The 12,787-nt window shown below is 46.8% G+C and overlaps 1 protein-coding gene across 1 annotated transcript; it reads left to right on the top strand.

Moving 5' to 3' along the window:
* Positions 1 to 3,298: 3,298 nt before the first annotated feature.
* On the top strand, positions 3,299 to 12,554 carry LOC116900930 (low-density lipoprotein receptor class A domain-containing protein 3-like). Its single transcript, XM_032902577.1, has 3 exons — positions 3,299 to 3,473; positions 7,469 to 7,814; positions 9,563 to 12,554. The coding sequence occupies exons 1-3, from the start codon at positions 3,299 to 3,301 to the stop codon at positions 9,798 to 9,800; spliced, it is 759 nt and encodes a 252-aa protein (XP_032758468.1). The 3' UTR covers positions 9,801 to 12,554.
* The last annotated feature ends 233 nt before the right edge of the window (positions 12,555 to 12,787 follow it).

Below are 12,787 nucleotides of genomic sequence, written 5' to 3'. Positions count from 1 at the left end.
CACTGCAGGAGCCAGGGAGCTGGGACGTGCTGCCACTGCAGGAATAGGATAGGGCTGAGACCATCCATACCAGCTTACGTCCTTCTAGCTGGCAGCTGGTGCCACAAAACTTCCTCCAGCCAATGTTCAAAGGCCAAGGATGTCCCCACCTGGTTGACTAAAAGCCTCTAGAATGATGGGAAAGCAGTCACTTGAAAGATGGCGTACGTCAGTCCATATCCACATAGTCGTGGGGCTCATGAAATCTCCTCAGCCTTGTGGCATCATCACAAGGAATATGATATCACCTAGTAACGGCTCTGAAAGTCCTGAAATTATAGCTGTTAGTAAGAGCAGGTGTTTCGAGTGCTTACTTTATCGGGCATCATTCCTAATGTTATACTCAGAGGTAGAGTTGAGTAGCTGACTAACACTGGGTATACACTATTTATTTACTCTCTCATCCTTGCCAAAGTTTGCCAACCTGGTCTACACCACTGTAAAATACACTTTCACTAGTGGAGCTCTGGTGGGTTGGCAAGAGGGAGGAAGCATTTTTGTCTGCAGCTAAGATCGTTCTTTTGCCTAGCCTTAATAATTAACGTGGCTCTTTACAGTGAGAATCGGGTGCAATCTAGAAGCTGTAGGCACTACGGTAAATATACCTGCCTCCATCACACGCAATCGGGTGGCCAGGCCTGTGCGGTAAGTTAGTGTGCAACACAGGGGCCAAGGTAACTTGATAGGAAAGGTCAGGCCTCCCGCAATGGTGCCGGGGAAGCTGGCTGTCAGCGTGGATTGATAAAAAGCACCTTGACCTTTATCTTGTTCCATAAACAGGAATTAACTAGCAGTACATCACTGATGTAAATGGAGGCACTAAAGCTATAGCTTTCCTTCTGGGTAAATTCCTTGGATAGTATAGAGCAAGCACAAGCCATTAAGAAGGAATTGCTGCAGAGGGCTTCATTAAATTCAGAAAGAAAGAAGGAAGACACATTTCTCTCGAAAAAGACACTGTAAAGAAAATGGAAAAGGAAGCCACAGCTTGGAAGAGAATTTGCAAGACACAATGGGATAAACATCTGTGTCCCAGAACGTCTGAAATACTCTGATTCCATAGTAATAAGCCAAGCCATCCAGTTTTACCACATTTGATTTCGCTTTACTTCTTGTACACGTATGTTGTTTGCATGTTCATGGCGGTCAGAGGAGGTTTATGGGAGCCGAGATAGCATTGTTCCCAGGATCCCAGGACTGGAACTCTGGTTTCGAGGCTTGGTGGCAAGCCCCTTTACCCGCTGAGCCATCTCACAAAAGAACAGCATAGGAAGACATGGGAGAAAGACTCCAGATCTTGATTGTGGGGATAGTTGTGTTCACTTTGCCAAACTTATCTATCTGCCTTACATTTTAAAGAGGAAATTTTACTGTGCATAAATTACACCACAGTAAACTTGATTTGTTAAAGTATTCAGTCCAAAGAAATAAAAGGAATGTGAGAGTTGATTCCCTGCCACATGTGCGTGTGCACACCACACATAAATACACACACACACACTACACACACACACACACACACACACACACACACACACACACACACACAGTAGGAATGATGAGTCAGTTTGAGATATACTGAATACTCTAAAAACAGGAATTCACCACTCAGGAAGTCAGGCCTCGGGGCTTAGGAGCCATCTTTAAACAATGTGCCCTTGGTTTGAGGTGTCCCTAGAAGGTGGGCAATGAGCTATGAGCCCTGAGGGGCCCTTCATTTCTGTGAGGATATGAAAGACCCCACACTCCCACATAGAAACTCCCTGCATCTGTCTCCTCGTCATGCAGAGCTGTGGGAAGATTCTTTGATTTAGCCCATTTTCTATTCTATTGTAATAAAATCTGAAATGTGGTTGCTTTCTAAAGAAAAAAAAAGGTTGTTCTGTTCAAAGTTCTAGAGAGTTAAGGGCCTGTGATTATTGAGGACTTACTAAGGAGGTACAAGTTACCACACACTGTGGGAGGGAGGGAAGGAAGGAGAGAGAGATTGCATCCCAGAGTCAGGAGTGTGTGGGCATGGGTGTGCATGTGCAAGCTCGGTTGTCGGGTGCTGTCCACCCCCTCCCCTTTGAGGCAGGGCCTCTTGGGCCTGGGGTCAGCCAAGTTAGCCTGGCTAACTGGGAAGTGAGGCCCAAGAGTCCGCTGTCTTTGCTTCCCCAGGGCTGGGATTACAAATGTGTGTGTCACGATTTCCAACTTTTATTTAATGCGGGTTCTAGGGATTGAGCTCAGTCCTCATGCATTTGGGGCAAGCAGCTTATCCGAGTGAGTAGGGCTCCCTATCGGCCTCCCTCTCCTGAGAAAGCCCCGTAATTCTACCATGGGTTTCCCACCCTGATGGATGACCTTATCAAATCCCAGTCGCCTCCTAAAGGCCCCACTTCTGGACACATTGTAACTGTACCCTCTTAATGCTGCAAAATGGGAGTGAAATTCCAACTCCCTTGGAACTTGGAGTGCTGCACCGTAAAGCAATACGCAAACCACAGCCGTTCTCTTGTGAACTTTGGTTTTTCATTTAGTAATCAATACATCGTCCAAATACGTCCATGGCAGTGTGTATTACTTAAATTTTAAAATATGAGTAGCATGTACAGAAACAGCACAGTGTATTAAATCAAGCTGTGATGATGGACATTTACATCTTACAGACAATGCTTTCATGAACGCTGGTACTAAAATGTAATTTCTGGGCTGGGGCCATAGCACAATGGTAAAGTGCTTGTCTAGCATGCACAGTGCTCTGGGCTTGAGCCTCAGCCATGTCAAGGAAAAATATTGCTCATTTTTGCTGTGATACTGTGTCAAAAATAATTATATTTTTAATATACATTCATCTCTCAGTATCCGTGATGGATTGGTTCCAGGATACCAAATTCCACAGCTGTTCAAGTTTCTCGCATAAAATGCTATAATATTTGCATAGAACTCACATACATTCTCCTGTGTACTTTAAGTCACCTTTAGGTTATTTATACCTAGTACAGTGTGGGTGCTCTGTAACTGGTTCTTACACTGTTTTGTTTAGGGACTGGTGACTCAAAAATGTCTACACATCGTGAGGATGAATATATCAAACCCACCATTTCTGAAATCAGGGGTTTTCAGATGTGGAATCCACCTGTATATACAGAGGGCTGTTGTATGTCATTAATCTCTCTTGCTACCCCATGTTTGTACCCATTTATTCCCCCACACCCCACACCTGAATAAACCTCAGGCATGAATTTACATGTTTTCCCGAGACCCACCCGGCAGAATGGAAGCCCAAACGCAGCCTTTGGCTAAGCCAATGGACAAAATGCCAGCATCCTGCAGGAATCCAGTTTTCATCTGGAGCAATGAGACGGATGGATGGGAAGGAACACCAAGTCAGAGCTCCCGGCTGGTGCGGTCCCTGAGCAGCCTGGGTGGCATGTCTGACTCAGCCCAAGGTGTTTCCTCTCCCAGGACAGTAGCTAGGAAACTGTCGTTGTTAAGTGTTCAGATTTCCGTCTTGGGGGCTGAGCACCCAGGAATGGTGCAGAGCTCCGCTTGCCCCTGTAGCAGCTACTGTGGGGGCCCTGACTGCTTTGAGTCCAGAGATGGCCAGTAGCAGCAGATGAATGAATATGGAGCAAAAGCAGATAGGGGGTGGAATTTAAGATGTTTGACGGTAGAGCGGGGAGGGCATTCACTTGAGGGACAGCCAGGATAAATGGAAACTTCATTATCCGTGGATCACACACTTGGAACGCAGGTCGCAGGCGACTCTGATGTTAGTAATTTGGCCAGCAGGCTCATTAAGCTCTTAAGAAAAGTGGGCCTAGTAAATGAATTAATGCAAGATGACATTTTACACACAGAGCAAAAACGAGCGCAGGCAGCTCTGAGCTATGTGGCATCATAACTCCCTGAGTGGATGTGATCGCTGCTTCTTGACTGTCAAAGTGGTAGTGCTGGGGGAGAGCCAGCTTTCAGAGACAACTGAGAGATTCTTCAGATATGAAAGCCCTCGCTCTCCCCTCATTAAAGAGCTCCCTCTCGTATTTGTAATGCTGCAGTGGTCACACAGATGTCAGAGTTTCGGAATCTCTGCACACGTTTACTTTCCATGTGGAAATCTACCCCTCTCCAGCACCTCCCCCAACAGGGGTTCCCCACCTCTTGTCAGAGGTGCTGTTGAGGAAATCCAGAATGCACACAATGCAGGAGCTGAAGGGTCCTGGAGACGGACAGCAGCGATGTTTGCCCAACAACCTGAGTTCACTTGGTGCTGCTGAACTGTATATTTAAAGGCTGTTTGTGGTCTGCACATTTCATCGTGGCCATTTTAACGCAATATTTCTTTTTAAAGAACAAGCATTGCTGAGTGCAAACCCTTGTCGGGCACTCTGCTCGACACTCGTGTGCGTATTGCATCTTCCCTGACACATGGGGATGGCTGCGCTTACCTTGCTCAGCCGTGCTCTCTCTTACGGCTTATGAAAGTTAAATCACTTGCCTGGACTCCAGCACCTGGAAGTGACGGCTCCAGGACCCACCCCAGAGCTCCGTAACCCCTCGGGTCTATGTAGGAAATAAACCAGAAAAAGTATTTTAATCCTGAATTCTGACCCTCCCCCCTCCTAAGGGCTGAGTGACAGTCATTTGTCTCCAGGAAAGTCCCATAACTGCACATGTCCACCTTTCAAAGGGCTCGTATTTGCTTCCTTCTGCTCAGTTCAGATGTGCGGGGTAGATTAGAGTGATGACTGCCAGGAGCTTGGAGAATCCCCTAAGCTTTTAGTCTAAGTTTGGGTATGGCTAGACAGAAGGGACCCTAAGGGGAAGGTTTTCATTTACCTCAGATTGGGATGATTTTTCTTTTCTAAAATCAGGAACGCAGAGATCATCACATGTTCTACATCGTGCAGGCTTTAGAAGGAGGATGCCTGGCGACCAGTCTCCTCCTGTGACCATAGGCAGGTTAATCAACCTCTCTGAGCTAAACAGAAGTAATAATAGCACCTACTGTTTAGCAGAGTGTGAATACACAGACTCCGTTGTTGCGTTCTATGCGTTTATTAAGTACCTACTGTCTGCCAGGTCTCCCCCTCAACCCCGGGACTGCAGTGATAACCAAGCAGACAAGCCACTCCTGTTGAAGGGAGTGAACAGTTTAGTTCCCTCTCTGCTGCCACCTCAGGTTAACAACTGTTGGCCTGTCTGGGATCCACAGAAACCTCTTCCTGAGTTAGGAATTGAAGATTGGAGAAACACAGGCCTGTGGTCCCAAACTTACCTCTTGGGACTGAAACTAGAATAGTTCTCCACCTGGGCACAGCAGTGTGTTATCGTAGTTCTTTGGACCAACACGGAGTCCCCAAGGAAGGGGCTCTTCTGGTTTCCCGTGCATGCCTGGACTTCCTGCAGTTGTCAGCTGTGTGTCCCTGCTGACTGGGAAGCAGGTCACCGGAGGTACTGACGTGTGGCTCATTAGCACCCATGAGAGGAAGGTATTGGTAGCCAGCAGAGTTGCTGTGTGATCCCAATCCTCACCCTGAGATCTGAGGAAATGCCTACATTATCTAGTGGATTTCAAGGCTCAGAACAGTGCCAGGACCTAGCTTAAGTCAAGCAGGCTCCTTCCTCCAACCTCAGCGATCTTGGTCAGGGGACCTAACCTCTCCAGGATGCACTGTGCTCATCTTAAAAATCATGCCTTGACCCGCTTGATAGAATGCTTGCCTAGATGCAGGAAGTCTGGGATCCCATCTCCATACTGCATAAGCGGGGAGTGGTGACACATGCCTGTAATCTAACTTAGGGAGGAGAAGCAGGAGAATTAAAAATCAAGGCCATCCTAGGCCATAGTGACTTTCAGACCAGCTTGAAATATGTGAGACCCCAAGTTAAAAAAAAATTAAGAAAAACAAAACTAAACATTCAATGTTATATACTGTGTGTATCGAACACACATGTGAAAATAGCAAAGTAGCACAGGTTATGTTCTAGATCCGGGACAGTTGCTGTCTAGGCCACACGTCAGAAGCCCAAAGAAAGCCTAGCCCATTTTATAGCCTAGCAGGTTCCAAAGGGCAGATGCACAGAAAGTAGACTGAGGAACAGGTGGACCCTGTCTGGCTCCAGAGTCGGGTGCTGCATCTGTAGAGATCAGCCCGGGGCCTGGCACAAAATAGATGCTGTGCAGACATTCGGATTCCTGTATGTGTGTACTGCCTCCCTCGTGTGTGCTTTATTAGGGTTTATTATCTTCAATGGTGAACTGGTTCCTGGGACCCCAAGACTCTCTCATTCTTGATCCCTGGATATTATACTTCCCACATCTGAGTTTTTAACTAACTTTCTTGAGGTCTCACTTATAGAACATAAGATTCACTCACATTAGCTGTACGAATCAGTGATTTTTAGTTAACTTCCCAACATGTGCCATCATCGTTATAGCCTAGTTTAAGAGCATTGTTAAATGACCCAGAGACCCCTCACGCCCACTTGCAGTGAGTCCAAGTGCTGCTGCCCTTGCTCTCTGTGTGAACTGGACCTTCATACGTCACGTAGACAGTGGGCAGAACTGCCGGCCTGGGTTACTTTGTAGGTTTTTCCTTTTCCCACCCTTTATCTCTGACCCTCTTTATCCTCCTAACACTAGATAGGAGAGAAAGGTGTGTCTGTGTGTGTGTGTGTGTGTGTGTGTGTGTGTGTGTGTGTGTGTGTGTGTGTGTGAGAGAGAGAGAGAGAGAGAGAGAGAGAGATCCCTGAATCTAATTTCTTTCTTCTTTGAGCACGTACTAATAAACCACAACCAACGCCCCTGAGAAACCAACCACCCGCCTCTCGAGGGCCTAGCATTTATGTACCCTCTGAAAAGTTCCTGGAATTCCAAACATCACACATTTCAGAAACTATCTGCAGCTGGCAAAGCCATACCTCTGCTAGAGCTCGAGTCAAGTCATAGTCAGCAGCTACAGCCAGTCTGAAGCAGACTCAGATCCCCACATCTATGATTAAAACCAAAGCACATTCTTATAATTTAAATAAAGTTTTTTCTTTTTTTTCTTTTTTTTTGGAGCTGGGGACCGAACCCAGGGCCTTGCGCTTTCTAGGCAAGTGCTCTACCACTGAGCTAAATCCCCAACCCCGTAATTTAAATAAAGTTTTTTAAAGAAACCAAATTTTCAAAGTCATCACTACAGGCTTATTTCTCTGTTTCTGAAACTCACACTCACGGTACGTGTCCGTATTCACATTTGGGGCTGGAAAAGAATTCAGTGTGTGCACATACTGACTATCCATTCAGTAGGTGATGGACATTTGGAGGTCACCTTTTCTGACGCCTGTGAATAGGCCTGCTATGCTAACTGACAAGGCAGTTCTGAGGTTGGCTTTCAAAAGCGTAGGAAAGCCCCCCTGTGACATTGTCTCTTCCTCTCTCTCCTGATTTCCTCAGAACCAGGCAGTGGGCAGGTGTTCGTGACCTCGGAGAACCAGCTTGTGTACTACCCCAGCATCACATACGCCATCATCGGCAGCTCTGTCATCTTCGTGCTGGTGGTAGCCCTGCTGGCACTGGTCCTGCATCATCAGCGCAAACGGAACAATCTCATGACTCTCCCTGTGCACCGGCTGCAGCATCCTGTACTGCTCTCTCGTCTGGTGGTCCTGGACCACCCCCACCACTGCAACGTCACCTACAATGTCAATAATGGTGTTCAGTATGTGGCTACCCAGGCCGAACAAAACGCCTCAGAAGTAGGCTCTCCACCTTCCTATTCAGAGGCCCTGCTGGACCAAAGGTGAGAGACTGTGGAGGAGGGCGTCTAACATGGGAGTGTGCACACACTGGGCTAACTAAGTCTCACCAGGAATTTGGGCTCTGTAGCTGTAGGCAGTAACAGTGATTGACATTTACCAATTCCTTATTGAATATCCCATATCATCCAGTCCTCTGGATACAGCTATGAAGGAAGTAACTAAGGAGCTACAGTTTTAGTCACTTATCTAAGGACCTAGAAAAGGGATCCCTGCTCCTCCTTGGTTAGGCCACAATGTTACAGCTATTGACCATCTCTGGGCCTTGTCTGCTCCTACATAAAAGTATTGTGAGAGCTTTGGTTAATTTGATGACTGAGAATAAGTAAGTCTCTTACCTTGCTTGACTTCATGTATAAGGTAAGGGGGATGGCATAGAGAGCCCCAGGCTTTTAGTAAGCATCGGAATGCTCATTATTTGTGAACCCCCAATGTAGAAGGCCCAGAGCAGCGTTCTGTAGTTGGAGTGGAGTGCTTAAACGATGCCTATTCCGGGGTGTGTGTGTGTGTGTGTGTGTGTGTGTGTGTGTGTGTGTGTGTGTGTGTGTGTGTGTGTGTGCGCAGAGAGAGAGAGAGAGAGAGAGAGGGAGGGAGGGAGAGAGGGAGAGAGGGAGAGAAGGGGGGAAGACAGACAGAGACAGAGAGAGTGGATTATATATATATGTTAAGCCCATGTTTTATCACTATTTACACCACATAACCCTCTTGGAAGTCTGTGCCGTCAGCCAGCCATTAGAGTCTCCTTAGACTTTAACATTCCATATCCTGCCTTCAGCTCCCCTGCTCAGATCTCCCTCTTCCCCAAAGCCCGGGACTCACTGTGTGTCACATCAAGCATTTTGCAGATGAGTCTCCAGGGTGACCAGGCTTCTCCCTGGACCCTTCCCAGTGGCAGCTCCTATATAATTTCATCTTCATTTTCCCTCACTCACCAAAAGCAAGCAATACCTCAAGGACTGGGAGGGGGGCAGTGCTGCCTTGGGAATCCCTGCAGGTGAGAATGCAGGACCGCACTCACCCAATGAGCATCCTTTCCATGTGGGCCAACCAGAGTAGAGTAAGGATAAAACTGATGAATCTGGAGACAGAATGGCTGGGTTCCAGTTCCCCCACGGGGCTGCTTACTAGTCTGTGATCGTGGGCCTCTGATTCCTCACCAGGACAATGGACACAATAGTAATGTCTACATAAGGGTCATTGTGAGCAATAAAGGTGACAGAGGAGAGGGACACAGAGGCACACTGACTCGCAGCGGTGGGAGAAGAGAGTAGAAAACAGAAGGCCTTTTCTGTTACACAATGTTGCAAGCAAGGTATAGAGAATGGGATAGGGCATTGAGAGAGTGACTTCATCCAAGGCCTCAGGAAGAGTGAGATTTAGTAAGAAACCAGAATGTCCTCCTTATCAAAGACTCAGTCACAGTTCCAACCTTGACTCTTGGCCATAAGTCATTTAGCCCAGGACATGCAAGGTGATATGAGGGTGCTATTTATGATATGACACAGCATTGGACCTGCCGATGGACAGGAGCAGCCAGAGAACACTGGCCTTGCTGTTCCGTCATGTTTCAGACCACTGGTTTTGCGGGTCTTAGAACTGCCGTTGTTCCTGGCTGTCGACCTGGTCATCTGCTCAGAAACGGGCTGCAGTTAGAGCTGGGTCTACATTACCTGCCTCGACTTGACTCTAACACGTTCTCCCCTCTGCTGCCCTCCCGCCTTCTCCATTGCAGACCTGCGTGGTATGACCTTCCTCCACCACCTTATTCATCGGACACCGAGTCTCTGAACCAAGCTGACCTGCCTCCTTACCGCTCGCGGTCAGGAAGTGCCTACAGTGCTAGCTCCCAGGCAGCCAGCAGCCTCCTGAGTGTGGAAGGCAGCAGCCACAGCCCAGAGCAGCCTGGCCCTGCAGAGGGTACCTCTGAGCCCAGAGACTCCGTGCCCAGTCAGGGCACTGAAGAAGTATAAAATCCAGCGGTTCCAAAGTCCATATGGTAGATCCTCTCCAGCTCTTCGAATTCTAACGAACTGTGCTCATGGGACACTCTTCGAGCTCCTTTTGAGGATGTCTCTAGTTGAAGTTTTGGGGTGCTGACGGCATCCTCTCCTCCAGATATCAGGGATGTTCTTCGGAATGACCCGGCACTTTTCCGCCCACCTAGTTAACAGGATGCACTGCCGTCTTCTCTGCGCAGTCGCTGTTCCTTGGGGGCCTGTGATTTACAGACTCATGCTTCAGATGACTATGCGACTGTTGGTCCATCCCAGCAGTCTCGTGCCTGGGCAGGCAGCAGGGTGAAGCCATGTGTAAATAGTCTTTGGCCGGGTTCTAGGGCCAGGTTGCACAGTCAGGAGGTCAGAGGAGGTCAGACCAGAGTCCACGGGGCTGCCTGCCACCTTATAGATACATTTGGAGACTTAGCTTGGAGGATTGTTATAAAAGGCCATTGTCCAGTGGCCACTCCAAAACGTGTCCAGGAGAACATCAGATCCCACCTTGTACTCCCCTGTGCATCGACCGAACTTCAGCAGAGGCCAAAGAAAGATTCTGACATGAGCGACAGCTTTCAACTCTCAAAACTCTAGTTTGGTTTTCTGAGAGACTCAGAAACCTCCAACCTGGCCTTACAAACTCGCCTAAGATTCCTCATTTTGAAAGCTTTCTAGATGCGCAGATCCCAGCAGCATCCTTGAATGAGTAGGAACCTCTGCCATGAGTTCTTAGCTCCTAATGGGTAGGTTACCAGAGTCTGGTCCTGCCTCAGCCCCATAATCCTTGCCCTGACTTCTGGAATGTCCCCTTCCAAGCTGACCTGCCATAGCTAAGGGTAAGGACCCACATGAAGTTGGTCAAAATTCGGATCTAACCCTTTGCCCCAGGAAAATGGGCCCAGCCTGTTCATCTACGCAACTTCCTCACTAGGCTCCTAAGTTCCGTGAACACCTAAGAGCCTGTTTTCCATGTGCATTTGGACACGGGACATGAGTTTTTTTCTAACTTACATGAGAACCACATTCAGTACCACCCATGAGAACTCTCAGGTCCCTGTACTACACAACCCCCAGGAACGGTGCACCAAGTCAGGGTTAGGGTTAGAGTGAGGGTCAGGCCTGACCAGACACCCTGGCAGTTTCTCTTGAGAGAAGTGGGCAATAGATAACTTGGAGTCAAGATTTCCCATTGGATTTTTTTTTTAAAGTCTCTTAGAAATGCATTTGAAACAGTGTGTTTGTTTTTTCCCTTCTAGTTAAGGGACTATTTATATGTGTATAGGAAAGCTATTTCTCTGGTTTTCTTCTTTCTCTTTTAGTGAGGTCCAAAGAAAGATGCAAAAAGAAACGCTGCCTTTCCCCAGCCCCATCCCATAATGTCACCTCAGACTCACATACATGCCAAGCATCTATCTACACTGGAGCATCTCGGAGTCGTTATTTATTGAGTTACTGAAACATGCAGAGACAAGTCCTCCATCCATTTTCTGTATGTTTGGATTACCTTTCCTCCTTCTCCATGCCCAGCCAGCCCTAGTGCATGCCACCACCACGCACCCCTGCCAACCAGGCAATAATGGGTAAACCATACTCACTAGGGACAAAACTGGGACCAGATGGTGCCACCTCAGGCAGCTGCCACCCATTCAAAGCATTTTTCCACAGCTGACGAAAGTTTCAACAACTCGTTCGATGCTAATTAAAAGGGAGCCTGCAGGGAGCGGGGATGAAGTGGCCTTCAATGATGCTGTACTGACTTCCTTTTAAACCAAAACAAACTAGACTGCAGGAGAGACAGCTAGCCACTGGGGTTTGGTTTGGTTTTGGTTTTGTGTAAATAAGCCTAGGTGTTTGTTTCTTTCGTTTTTTAAAATAGAAATTGAGTTGTTGTTGGTAGTGGTGCGTGTGTGTGTGTGTGTGTGTGTGTGTGTGTGTGTGTGTGTGTGTGTTTGTCCCAATGAAGAAAGACCCTGGGTGGCAGACGGAGCTTTTCTGGCTGCACATCTTATTCCAGTGAGTCAGCGTGGCTCTTCCCTTCCTTTGATGGGTCCCTGCTTCTTTTTGGTGCTCTGAAAGTTGTCTGGCGGAAAGGATTCTAATTTTAATTAATTGTGCAGTGAGCTAATCTCCTGAGCTTTTCTGCTTCGAGGCATTTTAGGAAAAACAAATGGTTTTAGTAGATAAGGAGAGCCTATTAATGTTGGGTTTTTTGTTTTGTTTTGTTTCCAAACAAACACAGGAACATTTTTTACTGTAGATTTGGTTTTTAATGGATTTTTTTTAAAAAATAATAATATAATAAATAAGAGAGCCAAGCTCTGGGAATTGGGGTTTTTTCCCTCTGATTTTCTCAAGATATCAAGTGAGTTGCTAGCAATATTTTTTTAAATTCATTCCAGTCAGGATTTTTTTAAATTCTATATTGCCTAACTCTACACCAGCCAGAAAAATGCTCCTTCTCTATGCTCATTTCTCCTCCAGTGAGATCATCACTTCATTTTGACACTACACTAGATTCACTGTGGTTGGAAACTCACTGCCTCACTTGACTCCCTCTACCTTGTAATTGATGGGTTTTTTTTGAAATGTAACTAAGATATTAATAAATAGTGTGTGATATTCAAAGTTATATAAACTGGAAGGTTGTATGTGGTCGCTTTTTGGGTTTTTTTTATTAGGCTTTTTTTTAAATTTTTATACTCTCAAATAAACTAGCAGTTTCATTCTTTCTGCTGTGTGAATGGTTCTTGACTCACCCTTCTGCCCCCTGACAATATAAAAAGAGGACGTGATCATTTCTGGTTTAGCTGCCCCAGTAATTGTGTACCATAATCATAATACAATGAGGAGAAGGAAGAATGTTTTAGTGAAACTTCAAGAAGTGGTGGGTATTTGGGGCTCTACGGGTATGATTGGACTAGTAGGGAGAAACTGCACACCAGTTACTGTGATGGCCCTGGAAG

The sequence above is a fragment of the Rattus rattus genome, chromosome 5 (genome assembly GCF_011064425.1).
Source record: "Rattus rattus isolate New Zealand chromosome 5, Rrattus_CSIRO_v1, whole genome shotgun sequence".
Taxonomy (NCBI): Eukaryota; Metazoa; Chordata; class Mammalia; order Rodentia; family Muridae; genus Rattus; species Rattus rattus.
This window is presented reverse-complemented; position numbering and strand designations above follow the sequence as displayed.

What these genes read in the sequence shown, in the direction of transcription:
- LOC116900930 (XM_032902577.1), top strand. Translation starts at nt 3,299, where the DNA reads ATGGAAGCCCAAACGCAGCCTTTGGCTAAGCCAATGGACAAAATGCCA. An exon ending in CATGTCTGACTCAGCCCAAG is followed by an intron (nt 3,474 to 7,468) that starts GTGTTTCCTCTC and finishes TGATTTCCTCAG; the next exon opens with AACCAGGCAGTGGGCAGGTG. An exon ending in GAGGCCCTGCTGGACCAAAG is followed by an intron (nt 7,815 to 9,562) that starts GTGAGAGACTGT and finishes TCTCCATTGCAG; the next exon opens with ACCTGCGTGGTATGACCTTC.